Source organism: Raphanus sativus, chromosome 1 (genome assembly GCF_000801105.2).
Source record: "Raphanus sativus cultivar WK10039 chromosome 1, ASM80110v3, whole genome shotgun sequence".
Lineage (NCBI taxonomy): Eukaryota > Viridiplantae > Streptophyta > Magnoliopsida > Brassicales > Brassicaceae > Raphanus > Raphanus sativus.
In genome coordinates this window covers 3,825,556-3,844,255 of record NC_079511.1, presented here as the reverse complement: position 1 = coordinate 3,844,255, position 18,700 = coordinate 3,825,556, and the positions used below count along the sequence as shown (strand labels likewise).

The following is an 18,700-nucleotide window of genomic DNA, read 5'->3' as shown; positions in this document are numbered from 1 at the left end:
TTCACAACTAGATTGAGTACCTAGTCGTTAACTTAGGGAGGTTGAGTTTGACCAAAACCTAATCCAAGAACGGAGTCACTTTTGTTCATCTTATTCTAAACCGTTCGAAAGAGAGCAACACTAGTCTTTCAATTTGTCTCATAGTGTAATCTTCGCCGAATGATTTCCCTTTATCGCGTAGTTATGTTTTTCTTTAACATGTACGGAGATTTGAATTGGAATTTAGCTACCTGCATGCATGTTTTGTTTTTAATTAGTTTCTTATTGTAGGTCAAATAATCGCAAACGAGTTTCTGAGAACGTAACATATACATCTCATGGAAAGAAAGAAAGAAAAAAAAATCTTTTTAACAACGAAAGAAAAAAATAAACATATACATCTCATGATGCCAGGTTTTCATACGAGCGTTCTAATGACATGGGTGATAATATTGTAACATTTTCTCAACACGTTTATGAAATGGACTGGGCCATGATATCTTTATATAGTTGCGAAAACCAAACAAATGTTTTAAGAGATTGCTCCCCTTTGATATTTGTATTTTGGTTTGGGCCAATGAGCCTAAATATTAAAATCGAAGAAGTAGAATTATCGAGCCAGATGAATTGGGTTAATAATCTTTTTACCAGTTTCACTACCTCATTAATCCTCAGTGTACATTTACATAGCTCCTCAACCATGAATATCAGAAACTTCCTTTTCTTACCAGTTTACAAATGACTTAATGAGAGTAAATGCCAAAGAAGTTTATGATATCTAATTGGTATATACAAAAGTAACACTGTGAAACTAACATCAAAGCACCAGTGGTCTAGTGGTAGAATAGTACCCTGCCACGGTACAGACCCGGGTTCGATTCCCGGCTGGTGCATTCTGTTCTGAGCTGTGAAGAAATTGGCATAAGCGTAGGTTGGGTCCTTCGCACTCTTCTGATTACCAGATGTAATAGCCACAATGCTGAGCTCTATTTTTTTTTTCCTTCGTAGGTTGGGTCCTTCGTTTTTTTCAATATTTGTATTTTAATCATTACCAAGTTGAGCTTGGCGCGTTTGGCCCAACCTCTACTAATCTTCTCAATATCGTCAGAGATTTCACAATTTGAGAAGAAACAGAAGAAGAGAACCTTTTGGTGCGTTTGGGATCGACGTTCCACACACTTAACTTTTTTTTTATTACAAAATTAGTGATGAAAAAGTGAAAGGCACGTTGACACGTGAAGTGTAGCATCTTGTATCCCTCTTTTCTTCTTCTCTAAACTAATTAAAATCCTTAATCGACTACTTCAATTACAAGTGTTTGTAGTTGCTTCTATAACGTGTTTAACAACTAATTCATAGGCACATAGCATCTCTCCACGTCTGAGTTAAGTTTTGCAAAACTAAAGATTTACATTTTTTTTGTCAACTTATGGATTATGAAAATGGAGGGAAAACCATTAGACCATCATTATTGGTGTCTCTCCATCAAAGTTCCCAATCTTTTTTTTTTTTTTTTTTGTCATGAATGTGTAAGGACTGTGTAAGGGTTGCCCTTATACAAGGGCTTTCCCCTCACTTTTTGTTTCGGTCCTCTCCCCTTCTCTCTTAAGGACAGCCCCAATATTAATGCTCTTACAAGCCTGAGCCCCCAAGGCTCGATAAGGTTAAAAGGCCAGTTCATAGCCTAGTATCCAAATCGGCCTGCAACAAAGGCCCTAAACTCATATAGTCAAAAAAACATACGTAATCAATTATCTGTTTTTATGAACGTATGTACGTATGTATATAAGTTTTAAAATCCATCTTTGAAAAGAGAGTGCATTTATAATTCGTATGCTGTCCTACAACGTTATTGGGACATAGTTGTTAGGCCTATATATACAGGAAATTTTATCCAGTTTACATGTCATATCTTGTGCGCCTGTAGCTCAGTGGATAGAGCGTCTGTTTCCTAAGCAGAAGGCCGTAGGTTCGACCCCTACCTGGCGCGAATGTGATTTATTTTGTTTTGTAAATATGGCTCTTGGAACCGATGTTGGTTTTTGGCCTTGTTTTAACGGAGCCAGTTGACAATAGGTATCAGTTTATTTGCTCTGCCACTAGTCAGAGTAAAAAAGAAGAGATGAGATCTCTCCTCTATTTTTCTATAATTAGTTTTTTAACTTTTAGTTAGGCCTCTTAATTAAGCGCCAGAAGTGGACCGATAGCATTTATAAACCTCGACCCACTGGCAATTAAGAAGACTAATATGATGCTTACTTATACCAGCTAAAGTTTCTTTTCCTTTTGATTTATTTTATGATTTACCCAAATTTATGTATGACTTTTTCTTCGATTTAGAGAAGCTTTAAAGTAATGGAAGTAGGTTTCCGTTGTAGAATAATGGTAATCTTTTCAAGGGACAAATCAATTTGGTTAGGATAAATTAATATATATCCATAGTAGTTCATATATCATTAGTACACGTTTTGACATCTCTTTAATTATGAACTATCAATACTATCTTCTTATGTTCTGGTGGTGTACTGGAATTATAATCATACTACATCTTCTACATAAAATAGTGACTATAACAATTCAGTGGCATTCTAGAAAGTCGGTCACAATCAACACTTCAACACTAAATCTGATAATGTTCCAATAAAACCGTGACTTCTATAGTTTCGTGGGGGGTCCAAAACGCACATAGAGATCGATAGATCAACAAAGCTACATAATACCATATAATATAAATATAACCAATGATTTATTTTGTTTCTTATTGCTACTTGCCATTGGAATACTTTTTAAAATACAAAAAAGAAAAAAGAAAAATTCTCGAACATGGAAGATTCAAAAAGGTTAGTATAATTGTAAATTCATTGCACTTGCACGTTATAAAATACTACTATTAATCTATCTACCTACTGTCATTACTCAAATTTGAAAAGAAAACACAAAGGTCAAAAGGACAGGTCAGAAAACGCAATGATTATAAAAAATGAAGAAAAATAGAAACTTTACTGTATTGACGGAGGAAGAAGGTGGCTGGGTAGTAATGGTGGCGGCGAAAGTGAAAACATTGATGACCGCCTCGACGCTCTCCTCTCCTCCAAGGGTTGATGAGGTCAAACATAAGAAAATGTCCGTTTCATCAAACCCTCTTTCTTCAATGCTTTTCAACTACTTTTCTCTTACTTTGTCTTCTGACTATCTCTCCTCCTCTGTGTCAGTGTCTCTCCACAACCTGATCATGTTCTTTCCCTTTTAAGTTTTTAACTCTCTCTCTCTCTCTATATATATATATTCGCGTCTTGGGTCTTCTCCTCTGTTTCTTCTCATCTCGAGATGTGTTGGTCGCACGTCTCTCGTTTCCTTCCTCTGTTCCTCCTCCTCTGTTTCTGGTCCTCTGCTTTTGCTCAAGACGGTATCACCAACCCCGTTGAAGGTTTTGTTAATTTTCACCTTCTCTTCGATAACAATTCAATGGGTTTTGCTTTTGGATTTGATGGTTTTGATTATTTGTGGATTCAGTGAAGGCTTTGCGAGCGATAAAAGAAAGTTTAAACGATCCAGTTCAGAGGTTGAGAAATTGGAGGCGCGGAGATCCGTGCAATTCGAATTGGACAGGTGTTCTCTGCTGGAACTCCACTCTTGATGATGGTTATCTTCACGTCAGAGAACTGTATTCCTCTTCTCCTTCACTATTACTGCTTCTTTGTTTGATACTTATTAATGATCTTCCTTGATGAATTGTTTGTAAAGTTTTATTTCTTTTTTTTTTGTTACTTGAAGGCAATTGCTCCGCATGAATCTCTCAGGGACCTTGTCACCAGACCTTGGAAGGCTGACTCGTCTTACTATCTTGTAAGTACTTAAACTTTAATAAGTAGTCTCTTTTTTTTTTCTTACCTGTAATGGTTAATAACTCTCTTTGTGTGTTTGTACTACCTCTGCTAGAGATTTCATGTGGAACAATATAACCGGAAGCATACCAAAGGAAATTGGGAATATCAAGTCTCTGGAACTCTTGTAAGTCCATCGAAGTTTTATTATGGCTTTCTCTGTTTTGTCTTTTTGCTTGCCTTTTTACTTGTCTCAATCTGCTACTTGAACTCTTCCAGGCTATTGAATGGGAATCGATTATCTGGAAACTTACCAGAAGAGCTTGGCTATCTTCCAAACTTGGACAGGATACAGATTGATGAAAACCGTATAACAGGACCACTCCCCAAATCCTTTGGGAATTTAACCAAGACTAAGCACTTGTGAGGGTTTTTTTTTTTTTTTAATACAGACTGCAAAGCTGTTTTGCTTATAACGATTCCTTACACCTCTTGCACTCATTGCATTCTTTTAACTCCATCTTATCTTCTTTGCAGTCACATGAACAATAATTCAATTAGCGGGCAGATTCCTCCAGAGCTTGGAAGCCTACCTTCAATTGTTCACATGTGAGTTGCTTTTATGTCGATGGCATGCCTCACGTGCTTTACCCTAATCTAAATTTGATGAATATTTATTTCTTACTTTTCTTTTTCTTACAGCCTTCTTGACAACAACAATTTATCTGGCTTTCTTCCTCCTGAGTTAGCAAACATGCCTAATTTGCTTATCCTGTAAGTTACTGTCATAGTTTATGTTGCATTTTATTTCTTCTCTTTATTGACCCTTTTTTGTCGTGTTTCTTTTTTGGCAGACAACTAGATAACAATCATTTTGATGGGGCCACGATTCCACCCTCGTATGGAAACATGTCTAAACTTTTGAAGTTGTAAGTGCTAGTTTCTCTATGTATCTAAGATATATAAAGCTTACCTACCTATGCATTATTATTTTTTATCTGTCGTGTGCAGGAGTCTTAGGAACTGCAGCTTGCAAGGGCCGATACCTGATCTTAGCACCATTCCAGACCTTGGTTATTTGTAAGTTTAAATATCTTAGCCGCTTCCTTAAAGATAATCCTGCAGCTGCCTTTTGGCGTATATTTAATATCATTTTTTTCTGTTTCTGATTGTTCCAAAGGGACCTAAGTCGAAATCAGTTGAATGGATCTATACCTACAGGGAAGCTTTCTGATAACATCACAACCATGTAAGCTTTTGATTTACTCCGAGTTATGTACTTGTGGATTAGTATTATCTTTGTTTTGTTTCAAATGGATTACTTTTTTAAATTTTGATATTCTTCTGATTAAAAAAAAAAATACTGCAGAGATCTGTCCAACAACAGTTTTACTGGAACCATTCCAACAAATTTCTCAGGCCTTCCGCGGCTTCAAAAGTTGTAAGTGTTGTGTCTGATCGATGTAGTGAGCTTTACTAGTTCTGTTAGTTCAAATCATTCTTGGACATGAAGATGGCTAATGTTTTTTCTTTTGTTGTCTATCTAATGTTCCAAGGTCGGTTGCAAACAATGCTCTGAGTGGTTCCATTCCTTCTAGCATATACCAGGACAGAGTGTTGAATTCAACCGAGACGCTCATCGTGTATGACTGTTAATAAAAGCACAACCTACAAAGCATTACACCAAGTTTCTTCATTATTATCTCTTGACAACCGTTACTTGCTTTTGTTTTCCAGGGATTTGCGGAACAATAGGTTTTCAAATATTACTGGCAGATCTGATCCCCGCCCAAATGTGACAGTCTGGTTTGCTTCTGCACTTCCCTATTTCACCTTTTTTTTTACATCCCCCATGCATGCTTATTAGTTCAGTGTTCTAAAAATCGGTTTAAACAACAACTCACATCTAGACAAACTATTTCTTTTTTTTTAAATCCGTCTAGGCATTCAAAAAAATCGGTCTAGGCACCCGGCTAATCAATAATAAAAACGTCTTAATTGCTGCCTAGACATTTCTTGAACATTGGTGCTTTGTAAATCACCGTAGCTACTCAATGATGTATATACCAGTAGCAGATTTTTTAAAGATTAATGTCCACTTTTTCCATTATCTATTTGACATTTTTGTCTTTTTTTAATCAGGCTTCAGGGGAATCCGTTATGCTCAAATGGAAACCTGCTTCAGTTATGTGGATCTCTAACCGAACAAGACATCAATCAGGGTCCAACGAGTCCTAACACAACTTGTTCTATCTGCCCACCTCCTTATGAGCTATCTCCGGAACCTCTCAGAGAGTGCTTCTGCGCTGCTCCTCTTCTTGTTGGATATCGGTTGAAAAGTCCTGGTTTCTCTGATTTTATTCCTTACGTATCCGAGTTTCAGGAATACCTCACCTCCGGTCTAAGTCTGGATCAGCATCAGCTACTCATCGACTCGTTCCAGTGGCAAAAAGGACCTAGACTTCGAATGTACCTCAAGTTCTTTCCTCTCTATGGTTCAAACGACAACAATTCTTTTATATTCAATCGTAGCGAGGTTCGGAGAATAAGGGCCATGTTCACTGGATGGAACATCAGAGACGAAGATCTGTTTGGGCCTTATGAGCTTATGGATTTCACATTGTCAGATGTCTACAGAGATGGTCAGTAGTAGCAGTTTATTCGTTCCTCTGATGTTTTATTTTTAAAAATGGATTAAAGTTCGTTAGCTCAACTCTGACTATTGTGTCATAGTTCTCCGGTTCGAGTGATCAGTGGGATAAAACTAATATTACATGTTGTGGTTTCGAGAAAATAATATTACATGTTGTGGTTTCGGGTTTCGGGCTCATAAAACTTATGCATGGGCTCATAAAACTTATGCATGCTTTGGTTTGGTTTTGTTTTGTTTTGCAGTGTTTCCTCAAGGCTCGCCATCTGGTGTAAGCAAGGGTGCAATAGTGGGTATAGTTCTCGGTTCGGTTGCAGCTGCAGTTACTATAACTGCTATAATTGCCCTTATCATTATGAGGAAACGTATGAAAGGATACGCTGCCATTTCTAGGAGAAAGCGATGTAAGCATTTTTTTTTCTTTTATTTGTGTTCAAGAGTAGATTCTTATTCATCTACATGCAGCTTCCAAGGCTTCTTTGAAGATAGAAGGAGTAAAGAGCTTCACATATGCTGAGCTGTCTCTGGCTACAGAAAATTTTAGCAGTTCTACTCAAATTGGGCAAGGTGGTTATGGAAAAGTCTACAAAGGTATCCTTGGCGATGGAACGGCTGTGGCGATTAAAAGAGCACAAGAGGGATCGTTGCAGGGTGAGAAGGAGTTCCTTACTGAAATTGAATTGCTGTCGAGACTACACCACAGGAACCTTGTTGCTTTGGTTGGATTCTGTGATGAAGAAGGCGAACAGATGCTGGTTTATGAGTACATGGAACATGGTACATTGCGAGACAACATTTCTGGTATGTTACTTGTTCTATATGTAGTTCTGTTCCCTGTGGATAACACTTTTTATCATTTGATGTACAAATTTGTGGTGTGACAGTTAAGTTAGAAAAGCCTTTGGACTTTGCGATGAGAATGCGGATTGCTATAGGCTCAGCGAAGGGGATCCTGTACTTGCACACAGAAGCTAATCCACCAATATTCCATCGAGATATCAAAGCTAGTAACATTTTGTTGGACTCGAGATTCATTGCAAAGGTTGCTGATTTTGGACTCTCTAGACTCGCTCCAGTGCCTGATATGGAAGGCATCTCCCCTCATCATGTGTCTACTGTTGTTAAAGGGACTCCGGTAAGATTTTTGTCCTGCATTTGTTGCTTAGGCCTTTGGCATTTCGGATATTGGTTAAATTTATTTTGGTTTCAGTTTTTGGTTCGGTTCTAGTAAGTTAGTAACAAAGTTAAGTTGAAAACCAACTAATATCCGAGATAAATCCAGTTTGGATCCGGTATAAAAAGTCGAAAGATTGAGTTTTCGGATTTAATATTAGTTTTTGAGTTTTTGAATAAAAATTTGGATAATTTTAAATATTTCAGATAAAATAGATTTGGTTGATTCAGTTGATGTTTATAATAATATTATTAAAATATTTGATTAGTATTTATAAATATAATTAGTATTTATAAATATATAAACTATATTGTATAATTTGGATATTCATTTGGTTTTCGGTTCCATTTTTCTGGTTTTGTACATATAGGATCCGCTCGGTAATTCATAAGATCTGAACACCGAACCAGATTTTTTTTCTCGGTTTGTTAGGTTCTGGATAAAAGTGCCAAGGATGCTGTAAATTTATTTCTCAAACTCATGACTGAGACCTTTTTCTTGTCTGTCTTGCAGGGTTACCTTGACCCGGAATATTTCTTGACTCATCAACTGACTGACAAAAGCGATGTATATAGTTTAGGCGTAGTGTTCCTCGAGCTTTTGACAGGGATGCATCCAATCACACATGGCAAGAACATAGTTCGAGAGGTAATTCTGTTTTTAGATGGTTTAAGTGCTTTTTTTATCCTTCTTGGCATTTCTCTATAACTGTTTAAAATGCCTTTTTTTTTCTTCCCGCCAGACCAACATTGCATACCAGTCTGGTTCGATATTATCAGTCGTGGATAAGAGAATGAGCTCAGTTCCAGCTGAATGCATTGAAAGGTTTGCAACGTTAGCTCTGCGATGCTGTAGAGAGGAGACCGATTCGAGGCCTTCGATGGCTGAAGTTGTGAGAGAACTTGAAATCATATGGGAACTGATGCCGGAATCTAAGACAGCCAAAAGAGAGGATATGTCTGAGACGATGTCTCAGCCATCATCGTCATCAAACTCTTCGTTCTTGAAGAATCCAAATCCTTATACATCGATGGATGTCTCTGGCTCTGATCTTGTCAGTGGAGTAGTTCCCTCTGTTGCACCTAGATAGCAGCTTTCTTTGAACCATATACCACCCACACACTCTTTGTTTGATGATGATTCAGTGTGTTTTGTTTTTTGTTCTTTCTTTGTACTTTGTATAGAGAGAGAAATTAGTCTAATCCATGTGAGAGTAGTTAGTATACGTTGCAGATAGTCTTGGCCCCTTGTGAAAAATCTGTTGCCAATTCTTGTTATGTACGTTACGTAGTTCTGCTTCTGTGTGTTTGGTTTGGATCATTTGCTTACTAATCAAGAACGCATCTAGCTACTTTACATAACACTTTCCCCTACTTTACATATGGCTTTCTATTTTCTTGTTTTTGAACGAAAAAGACATTTTATATAACTTGTAAGGTTAACACAACCAATAAAAAAAAACACACACACAACCAATAAATACTAAAACACAATACAAAAGATTTGTCTCAATTTTTTTCCTTATTGAAATATGTTCCGACATTTTCTTTTTAACATAGATATGGTTTTACTAAGGGAACCAAGGAGCTGCTTAGGTGCATGGACATGACTTCGTTGGTGGAACCAACGAGCTTACCACCAATGAAGACTGCTGGAATGGGCTTTGAACAACCTAGCCTCAATAGTGCCTTCTCTATCTCCCGGCATTCGGGGTCCTTGTCGATCTCGTTGATCTTAGGGCTAACACCGAGATCTTGGAAGAGGACTTGAACCGCGTAGGACAAACAACAGGAGCTCTTGGTGAATATAACCACTCCTTTTTCCGACGACATTCTCATAACCTTGTCCATTTTTTTTTTCGTTTTACTTAAACCGGGAGTTGGAGTTTGGTTTTGCTTGTGACTCTTGTTTGCTTGGGTCGCAGGCTATTTATAAGAAGATAGGAGGACGAACCAGAATCCACAAAATATTGAAAGAAAGGCAGAGATGACAAGAATTAGATGGTTGTGGAAAAGGTTCCCATAAAGCGGCTTTTAATACGAACAAGATGATTCGAGGAGGACCGAACCTTTTCTTTGGTGTTTCACTTCTTTTTGTTTTTGTTTTAGGACCATGAAGAGTTGCATAAAAGATTCAGTGATACGGTTTCAACGATACTCGTACAAGTTGCTAAAAAGAGAGCCGTTGTCGTTGAATATTGATTGATGCTTCGATGCTTTTGGTTTTGGACCATTTATGATTTGTTCTATAGATTCTATTGAATTTTTGGACATTGGAGTGTTGGTGGACCAACGGAAAACCCCACTTGTTCAACTTTTTCGTAGCTGTTAAGACTTGGTTAGGTCTTAAGACAAAAGCCCATACATTTTGCCCATTTCTGTATCCATAAACAAAAAGCCCATACTTTTAAGATTTGTAGACTTGTAGTAGAGAGACTTGTTGATTGGTACGAGCAGAAGAATCAATCACTTTTATCATCCTTTTGATATGTGTGGGGCTTGAGAGAAAATAACAGGTACTTGATGCTGGCCTGCTTCGTTTACACGGCTGGTTAAGAACACTAGCATAACTCTAGCGTTACATGAGTAGAAAAGATAGTGAGGATCAAAGGAAGTGTTCACAAGTCCGTGAAGGCGGCTTTTAGTTTGAAAAAGTGGATAATTGATAAAGGAAAAATAAAGAGTCATATATCCTTATGGTCCCTTATCCTTAGGGAGATATGGCCGCCCCATGTTTGGTCTTATCTTACCTTTTTCATGTTTAAAAGGAATGTAAACAAGCTTCACCGAGGGGTTGAACTTCTTACATTGAGTTAAAAGCCTCACGCTCTAGCCAACTGAGCTACTGAAGCTTCTTATTTAATTTTTTAAACTATAAAATTCGATAACTTAATTCTACTAATTCGATACTTTCTGTTTTGTTTTCAACACTGTATTCAGATTTCTAACAAAATCAACACGTTTAAAAACGTGGAATTTGGAAAACATTTTCAAGCTCATTTTACACCTGTACACGTAACACGTATATGCTCATTCCGAGTACATAATAATTTAATATGTTGTTATGGTCCAGTCAACTATTCGTATAGTCTATATCATTAAACAATTAAATAAATTCCAATTTCGTAAAATATTAATTTGAAGTTATTGTAATCAAATAAAAGTTTAGATTCACATTACAGATGGCATCTTTTGGCCAAGTGGGTTATGTATCCTTGTCAAACAAGCCTTTATTTCCAACTGTAAGTCCTTATTTAATTGGTATTTTGGGGGTAACAAAATATATTATTTTTGTTACCACCATTGCACGCTGTGGCCTGTAGGTCCATTCGGATTTTCCTTTGAGGAATGCGATGTATTTTTATGATTACAAGTGCAAGTGATTGTTGTTTATTTACTACTTGCGTTATTATAGTGAATACATGTGAGAGAAATCGGCACAGAGTAAACCAAATGACTCAAACCAAATAATGTTTTTTTTTTAGTTTGTACTAGTATCGTCGTCTCATAAATCACATTTTGACATGCGTGTCCCGTGTGCGAATTGTTGAAAATGGTGAATACAAAAACTGACTTATAATATGTTAACCTGATGATTCAACTTTGTTATTGTACCAAGTTTACTACAGCTTCAATTATTTTGTCACAATTAATCCCGCCGTCCATTCTGGTTTGGATTAAATTGAATTATCAACTCAATCTATCAAATAAACATCAATTTGTATTTACCATTCTGGTATAAATTCGATGTACGCAGTTGTGAACCTGCAAAATATTTGTCGATCTAAACCATATCTACTTTTGTAACAAATGCTAGCTTTTAATATATGATGGCGAGGAAGGATGCGTCGGAACGAGGGAAAGAAAGATATTTAAAATAATAGAGATAGGTGTTGTCTAGTGAATGGACCCCTATATAAAATTATTGTACCATAAGTTCAACATTTATATAGTTGTAATAAAAACCCACATTTGAAAATGACATGCATGAGCATGAGCGCATGTATTTACTATTTGTTTATTGCATGTTGATAAGTATAAATAAAAGGGTGCGATAAGTATCATGATGACATCCTGAAACAACTCATCAAGGCTCTCTCTCACAGCAATGGCGACCATTCCCTCTCACAACCTTCTTCTCCCTAAGCCGATCAACCAATCAGCTCACTCTCTTCCCTTCAAACCACACTCTACTCTTCTCAATCTCACGGCGAGATCATCTCCAGCGATCGCCACAAAGGCTATGTCCACAACCGACGCGGCTTCGACTTCCTCGAGGCTCGAGCCCCTGGAGAACTATGGGATCACGGCGGCTGAGGATGTTCGCCGACGGGACAGAGAAGCTAAAGAATCAAAGAGTCTGAGGGAAACGTGGAGGAAGATCCAAGGGGAAGACGATTGGGCCGGGCTAATGGATCCGATGGATCCGGTTCTAAGATCAGAGCTGATCCGCTACGGAGAAATGGCCCAGGCCTGTTACGACGCTTTCGATTTCGATCCGTTTTCGAGATACTGTGGAAGCTGCAGGTTTACGCGCCACAAGCTGTTCGACTCGCTCGGCATATTCGATTCCGGCTACGAGGTGGCGCGTTACCTCTACGCGACGTCGAACATCAACCTCCCCAACTTCTTCTCCAAATCGAGATGGTCCAAGGTGTGGAGCAAGAACGCCAACTGGATGGGATACGTCGCCGTCTCCGACGACAGCGAAGCCACGCGCCGCCGTCTCGGACGCCGCGACATCGCCGTCGCGTGGAGAGGGACCGTCACGCAGCTCGAGTGGATAGCTGATCTCAAGGACTTTCTCAAACCGGTATCCGGAAATGGATTCCGGTGCCGGGACCCGGCCGTTAAAGCCGAGTCCGGGTTCCTGGATCTCTACACGGACAAAGACACGTCGTGCAACTTCTCGAAGTTCTCGGCGAGGGAGCAGCTTCTCACGGAGGTGAAGCGGCTGGTGGAGAGATACGGCGACGAGGAAGGTGATCTGAGCATCACGGTGACGGGGCACAGCCTCGGCGGCGCTCTGGCGGTGCTGAGCGCGTACGACGTGGCGGAGATGGGGCTGAACAGGACGAAGAGGGGGAAGGTCGTTCCGGTGACGGTGTTTACCTACAGTGCTCCGCGGGTCGGGAACATACGGTTCAAGGAGAGGATGGAGGAGCTGGGAGTGAAGGTGCTGAGGGTGGTGAACAAACACGACGTCGTTCCGAAATCGCCGGGACTGTTCTTGAACGAGCACGCGCCGGACGCGCTTAAGCAGTTGGCGGGAGGGTTGCCGTGGTGTTACTGCCACTTGGGGGAGAAGCTGTCGTTGGATCACCAGAACTCGCCGTTTTTGAAGCCGTCCGTTGATCTCTCCACGGCTCATAACTTGGAAGCGCTTCTCCATCTACTTGACGGGTCAGTAATTTAACTATTTACTGTATATATTTTACATTCTTTCGTTTCAAATGTTCACTCAATATCTTTGGTTAGAGATTAATTATTATTTTGGACATATTTAGTGATTTATACAATAAGTCAATAACGTATAAATACAAACTTGTCAGCTAAGCTAATCTTGAGAGAAAAGTCAAAGACTTCTCGAGGAGACAGATCTCAGTGTATCTTGAGATTTGTTAGAGCATCATTATTGGTGTTTCTTAGCTCTTGGGTTCTTAATACACATATATGTGTATGTATATATTATATAAGTGTATATAATTGTTTGCTAAGGACTTTACGGAAACCGAAACCAAAAGTCTCTTAATTAAGGAACTTTCAGTTTCGGTTTCCGTAAAGTCCTTAGCAAACAATTATATACGCTTATATAATATATACATACACATATATGTGTATTAAGGACCTAAGAACTAAGAAACACCAATAATGATGCTAGAATCTCGTATTTTCCAAGAACTTTCTTTATTAATAATACACGATCTTAAGGGGATTAGTAAACGTATTAGTATTTTAAATTCCATGGAAAATGCGGGATTATGAGACTCTGATCATTCGGTTTGATTAACGTGGCAGACTTTATGGGTGGGGAGAGAATTATTGAAAGTAATAAAGAAAATATCTAATTAATAATAGAAAGAAGTTGTTGCCATGTCGTTATCTGTCAAGCCTTAGCTTCTAGACCATTCTCATATGTCGTATTATGTAACTTATCGCATTAATGACAATTTCAATATGACTTGACGTAACTGGAAAACAATAGTATTAGCATTTGAATAGTTCATGATTTTTCTGTAACAGGTATCATGGGAAAGGACAGAGATTCGTGTTATCTAGTGGGAGAGATCCAGCGTTAGTGAACAAAGCATCTGATTTTCTGAAAGACCATTTTATGGTACCTCCTTATTGGCGACAAGATGCAAACAAAGGAATGGTTAGGCACACTGATGGGCGTTGGATTCAGCCAGATCGCATCCGTGCAGAGGACCACCATGCTCCCGACATTCATCATCTTCTCACCCAACTCCATCACCCTTCATAACTCTTTGTAAATTACATCAAAACTTTTTTCGTTTTCTAAATCTTTCTAATATGTTTTTTATAAATTTCTGTAACACAAATCTTTCTAATATGTATCGCTGCTTTTTATATATACTAGGTGCATCATAATCTTAAAAAAACATTCAATCCTTTTGGTAATTGTGAAATGCAACTGAAGAATTGTAAATTGACATTCTAAACCTGTCTTATTTTTGCTGCACAATCACTCATTTTATTTCAGTTAAAATATTTAACTAAGGAGATAGATATTTGCTGGAAAAACCCTATTACATATAGTTATATACATTAAACTGTTCAAAACATAGATAAATGTATTTTTTTGTGTTATAATGAAACTGATAGACAAGTGACAGAAGTAACATGATTAACAACAGTTTACAACCAATTGAATGATTTAGATACCTTTAAACACTCATTTTTGTCTTTGACCTCCTCTGCTTCAATCTTGACAAATCCCATCCACAAAAGCCTCCATGTTCTTATAAGATGAGCCACCTTCTCTACCCGCTTCAACCGCTAAACGCTTCCATTTCTCAGCGTTTTCCCTCAGCTCTACCAACCTCTCATTCATCACTGCCTCCAAACACCTCCTTATCTCCCCAAGACACGATCATACCAACCTCTACGAGCTCCTGTCTGAAACCAGCAATCTTCTCAATCTCTGTCTCGTCCTCTGCTTCTAATATCGCTTCTCTGTTGGATTTATCAGTTATCACCCACAAGAACGGTCTCTTACCTTCAATGAGAGCTCTCGCTAGCTCCCCTATCTGTTTCTTTGACAACTCAACCATCGTTCCAAAAGAAACGTAAATAACAGAGGACTCTGTTTTTGAGTCTAGCCAACGGCTATTCTGTGAACATGTCTGAAGGAAGTAGAGGACCAACCGCCACCATTCTGATATCAGGGATAGCCTTTAACGCATCTTGCTCAAGAGAATCGAACGTGTTAACGAGAATCTTCGGATTGGTTTCTTCTTTGAGAAGCTCCATGAGTTCTTGAAACGACGCGTACGCTCCTTGGTTTGTATTAGCAGGCGTGAGGAAAGAAGGAAGATCACGGGTTTCTAGAGATGGGAGGTTCTTGAACTCGAGACAAGAGTTGTTGTTGTTGTTGTCTCCGTTGAAGTGGTTGTAATAGATGTCGAAAACCAAAGCAGGTTGGATCCAGAGAAGAGCAGGGGGGAGCTGAAACCTATTCGCCACTTTTGGAGCCCAGTTGAGAAGTATCGTGTACACCAAGCAAGTCACGGGAGAGTCAATGGATATGCAAACAATTAACTCTGTTTCCCTTTACGGCTGACAAATTATTGTAGTTTTGTTTGAAAGTAAAGATGCTTGCTACCCTTTTTATTCACCAATCCATTTTAATTGTAGTCGCTTTTTGGGATTTTTTGGTTTATATGGATTAAAAGTTTAAAATGATTTTTAATTTTTAATATCCTTTTAAATATAAGTTCTAAAATAGTAACAGACTTATAGTTACTCAAAAATAAAATAATTTCATTTTTAACAAAATTGATCTTAATAAATAAAGCTAAACCCTAAAACGAGTTATAAACAAAGAACATGGTAACACATGAACAAATAATGAAACAATAATTACTCTGTCGTTATCATGATTCATGACGTGTACGAGAGAAACCGATATATCCTATGTAGAGAAGTCCAAATGATGAACATGTTCTTAAGTCTTTTAAATCAGCAGGGAAAAGTTAAGAGATACGTCTCACTTTCCTCTATGCATGATTGAGTTTGGAATAAACCAACAAAAAAATACATGGTTGTATGAAAAGGTTATACAAGGTTTAACTTCAAAATATAGATAACTTGCGAATCAAGCAATGTATAACCATTAAACTTATTTCTAAATGTACACGTCATATACGTAGGTCACTCCTTGTTTTTGGAAGACCTGTCTTTTCTATGACCACCACGAATACGAGAAATTTGCAGATCTCTGCTAAACGCTTGGTTAAAGAGCATTTTCGTCTGGAACTCAGACACAGTAGCGGTCCAATCGAAGCATCAGTTTCCGGCCGCTACAACAAATACATAATTTTCGGTTATTTTCTGTATACATAAAGGTAAGAGGTTCAAAACCAGATTACAGTTTTTTTTTTTGCTTCCAGTCCATATTTGTTTTGGGTTTTCAGGACCGGGACACAAAAGGAAACCAAACCAAGAATGCAACCGGCGTGAACAGAAGCAATCACATCACTATCTCATAGCCACGTGCTAGCGTCCTAACCGATGACCATATCCCTAGATGATGAAGCAGAGGCTTACAAGCTTGCGCAATCTGACGACCAGGACAAAACCAATTTAACGGTCACGGCCAGGATAACGGTCCACACACGTCCAATTATCTACATTGGGGTTGATGGGCTGTATTTTGAGTTTGCAGTAAAAGCCTAGTAAGGCCCTGTCTTGGAAATATATATAGTAGTTTCATTCATTCAGTCCGTCTCAAAACCCTAAAATATCAGACAATTGTTTTGGAAGAGATCTTATGGCAACAACACGGAGAGACAAGTACGAGGAGGAAGAGGCCCAGATCCCAAAAACAGAGTTAGTTGAGTCAGACAAAAAAAAAGTTGCCGAGAGATCCACAAGCAAACGTGACAAACAAGTTATTTCCAAGGTAGTAACAAAATTTGTTTGGCAAATCACTGTGACTATCATGTATATTTTATTGAGTAGATGATTCATAGTTAATTTGCATTTGTAATCAGAAATATCCGAATCTGACAAGGGAACAGAAGAAAGTGAAGGATAGTTACTTTTTTTGCTGTGAGAATTTCTATAGCCTTCCTGAGATGATCAGTTACATGAAGGTGAATCATGGTTTGCCAAAGACCACAGTGACAAATGTTTTCAGGGAGCTTTTAACCGGCCGCAATGCAGAAGCATATCTCAGAGTTTCACAGAAAAGAGCTCTTGAGAGGAGTAATAATGGTACGAGTGGTGGTGTGGGTTCTTCTTCGACAAAGTAATTTTTTTTTTTTGTCAGCTGTCCATCTTATCTAGATCAAGTGGTGGTCCGACGAGCCGAGTCTCCGTGGAGTCTCTCCATCTGACCGGGTCTGATCTATATGGGAACTTCGACAAAGTAATTGTTTGGTTTACTTTTCTAGATTGTGATATTTACAAACTCATGCAGACGTTTTATTAGCTTCGATTTGGATTTTTGTAAGGGTTTATTTTACAATATTTTTTTTCTTCCTATCGTGGACTCGGTCTCATATTGATGCATGAGTATAATTCCCAAGTAATTTTCCTCGAGTAGTTTTCCTCTAAGGAGAAGAAGAGCTAGCGCCATCGTTCTGAGGAGGAGCAGTGCTTGTAGTTGCGGCATCACTTGCAGGAGGAGTGCTAACAGAAGTGCTTGTACTTGCGGCATCACTTGCTGGAGGAGTGCTAACAGAAGTGCTTGTACTTGCGGCATCACTTGCTGGAGGAGTGCTTGCAGGAGGAGTGCTCGCAGGAGGAGTGCTCACAGAAGTGCTTGCAAGCCTTTCGCGTTCCATCTGCCTTACTCTGGAGTGGTGTTGCGATGCTCTCAGATACTTTTCAGCGTTTTGACTTCTCAGCATCTCTCTGAAAACGTCTGTCACCTGTTTTGCTGTGACCTGGCCCGGGTACCTGGTTGTCATGTACTCGATCAACTCCGGTAAGGTGTAAAACTGTCGGCAGCACGAGAGGTAGCTATCCCTTATCCATGATTGGTCCCATTGTGAGATGATTGGTAGCTTGACTCTGCGTGTTACTCTGGCCCTAAGACAGGAGCAATTACCATATTAGTTTGCAATATTCAGATCTGCTAAGGCTTGTGCTGTCACGAAAAGAAAGTTTGATCAGATCAACATATCAGTGAATCTTACCGATGAAGTACCCAACAGCATCATCGTTACTTGACGAAGAAGCTCCTTTCCTATCCTTCCCTTTCTTTCTGCCACTCATTGTATGTCCTGAAACTTTCCAGAATCGCAATAAACAAGAACAGAGTTTTTCTCAGAAATTTAACAATATCATCACAAGAATCTACACAATGATCACTTTAACAATCCCCAGCTACTAATCAACTCTGTTTATGACGAATCAACACCAAATACAGGATTTCAGATTCTGAATCAATCATTGGAAAGCGAAACCATATTCTAGCTTAGCTAACATCAAACTTGATCTATAAAACTCGAATCTGAAATTCAGCGATTCCGAATCGGTCATCGATGCACCATCGCGCGATACATTCTGAGATCGATCCTTGTTCAAGATTACATCAATATTTCAAAATGGATCTATAAAACGATACAATCTGAGACTCTACTTCGAGATTCCATGAAAGCTTTCACACAGGATCGACGAACTCCAGTATCAGTTGAGAATCAATAAACGAACGAATCGTAAGTAACTAGCAAAATCGACGAATCATCCAATACCTGAGTACGCAAACAGCTGTTAAAGTCGCGATTCACATACCTCTCGAGATTCACGAATTGGCTGAGAGAAGGAGGAGACGACGATCAGATCGCCGGCGTTTCTCTCTTCCGCTCGATTCTTCTCTCCATCT

The 18,700-nt window shown here is 38.7% G+C and overlaps 4 protein-coding genes, 3 non-coding genes and 2 pseudogenes across 7 annotated transcripts; 6 read left to right on the top strand and 3 right to left on the bottom strand.

Annotated features, from left to right (window-relative positions):
• Positions 1-18,700, bottom strand: part of LOC130509577 (hsp70-Hsp90 organizing protein 2-like) — a 36,111-nt pseudogene that overhangs the window by 16,409 nt on the left and 1,002 nt on the right.
• TRNAG-GCC (transfer RNA glycine (anticodon GCC)) lies at positions 802-872 on the top strand. The gene has a single exon. It is a non-coding gene; the product is annotated as a tRNA-Gly (tRNA).
• On the top strand, positions 882-966 carry LOC130497907 (small nucleolar RNA snoR114). Its single transcript, XR_008936938.1, has one exon. It is a non-coding gene; the product is annotated as a small nucleolar RNA snoR114 (small nucleolar RNA).
• On the top strand, positions 1,897-1,969 carry TRNAR-CCU (transfer RNA arginine (anticodon CCU)). Its single transcript has one exon. It is a non-coding gene; the product is annotated as a tRNA-Arg (tRNA).
• LOC108843864 (probable LRR receptor-like serine/threonine-protein kinase At1g06840) lies at positions 2,925-8,978 on the top strand. The gene is made up of 19 exons (XM_018617005.2): positions 2,925-3,406; positions 3,493-3,643; positions 3,754-3,825; positions 3,919-3,990; positions 4,083-4,226; positions 4,341-4,412; positions 4,506-4,577; positions 4,658-4,732; positions 4,815-4,883; positions 4,984-5,052; positions 5,173-5,244; positions 5,360-5,446; positions 5,541-5,609; positions 5,946-6,445; positions 6,699-6,857; positions 6,919-7,254; positions 7,338-7,588; positions 8,141-8,275; positions 8,370-8,978. Exons 1-19 carry the CDS (start codon positions 3,307-3,309, stop codon positions 8,715-8,717), a joined length of 2,853 nt encoding a protein of 950 aa, XP_018472507.2. The 5' UTR covers positions 2,925-3,306; the 3' UTR covers positions 8,718-8,978.
• Positions 9,121-9,604, bottom strand: LOC130509572 (monothiol glutaredoxin-S11-like). Its single transcript, XM_057005723.1, has one exon. The coding sequence runs from the start codon at positions 9,475-9,477 to the stop codon at positions 9,178-9,180; it is 300 nt and encodes a 99-aa protein (XP_056861703.1). The 5' UTR covers positions 9,478-9,604; the 3' UTR covers positions 9,121-9,177.
• On the top strand, positions 11,673-14,221 carry LOC108843933 (phospholipase A1-Igamma1, chloroplastic). Its single transcript, XM_057005694.1, has 2 exons — positions 11,673-13,029; positions 13,870-14,221. The coding sequence occupies exons 1-2, from the start codon at positions 11,735-11,737 to the stop codon at positions 14,108-14,110; spliced, it is 1,536 nt and encodes a 511-aa protein (XP_056861674.1). The 5' UTR covers positions 11,673-11,734; the 3' UTR covers positions 14,111-14,221.
• LOC108842754 (UDP-glycosyltransferase 75B1-like) lies at positions 14,375-15,493 on the bottom strand (annotated as a pseudogene).
• Positions 16,586-18,087, top strand: LOC108844045 (uncharacterized). The gene is made up of 3 exons (XM_057005715.1): positions 16,586-16,771; positions 16,863-17,119; positions 17,417-18,087. The coding sequence occupies exons 1-3, from the start codon at positions 16,640-16,642 to the stop codon at positions 17,802-17,804; spliced, it is 777 nt and encodes a 258-aa protein (XP_056861695.1). The 5' UTR covers positions 16,586-16,639; the 3' UTR covers positions 17,805-18,087.

Bases quoted from the DNA above. Each gene is read 5' to 3' on its own strand.
- LOC108844045 (XM_057005715.1), top strand. From the start codon at position 16,640: ATGGCAACAACACGGAGAGACAAGTACGAGGAGGAAGAGGCCCAGATC. The intron at 16,772-16,862 runs GTAGTAACAAAA...ATTTGTAATCAG, and splicing joins ACAAACAAGTTATTTCCAAG to AAATATCCGAATCTGACAAG. The intron at 17,120-17,416 runs GTAATTTTTTTT...TTCCTCGAGTAG, and splicing joins GTGGGTTCTTCTTCGACAAA to TTTTCCTCTAAGGAGAAGAA.
- LOC108843933 (XM_057005694.1), top strand. From the start codon at position 11,735: ATGGCGACCATTCCCTCTCACAACCTTCTTCTCCCTAAGCCGATCAAC. The intron at 13,030-13,869 runs GTCAGTAATTTA...TTTCTGTAACAG, and splicing joins CTTCTCCATCTACTTGACGG to GTATCATGGGAAAGGACAGA.
- LOC108843864 (XM_018617005.2), top strand. From the start codon at position 3,307: ATGTGTTGGTCGCACGTCTCTCGTTTCCTTCCTCTGTTCCTCCTCCTC. The intron at 3,991-4,082 runs GTAAGTCCATCG...GAACTCTTCCAG, and splicing joins ATCAAGTCTCTGGAACTCTT to GCTATTGAATGGGAATCGAT. The intron at 5,053-5,172 runs GTAAGCTTTTGA...AAAATACTGCAG, and splicing joins TCTGATAACATCACAACCAT to AGATCTGTCCAACAACAGTT.
- LOC130509572 (XM_057005723.1), bottom strand. From the start codon at position 9,477: ATGGACAAGGTTATGAGAATGTCGTCGGAAAAAGGAGTGGTTATATTC.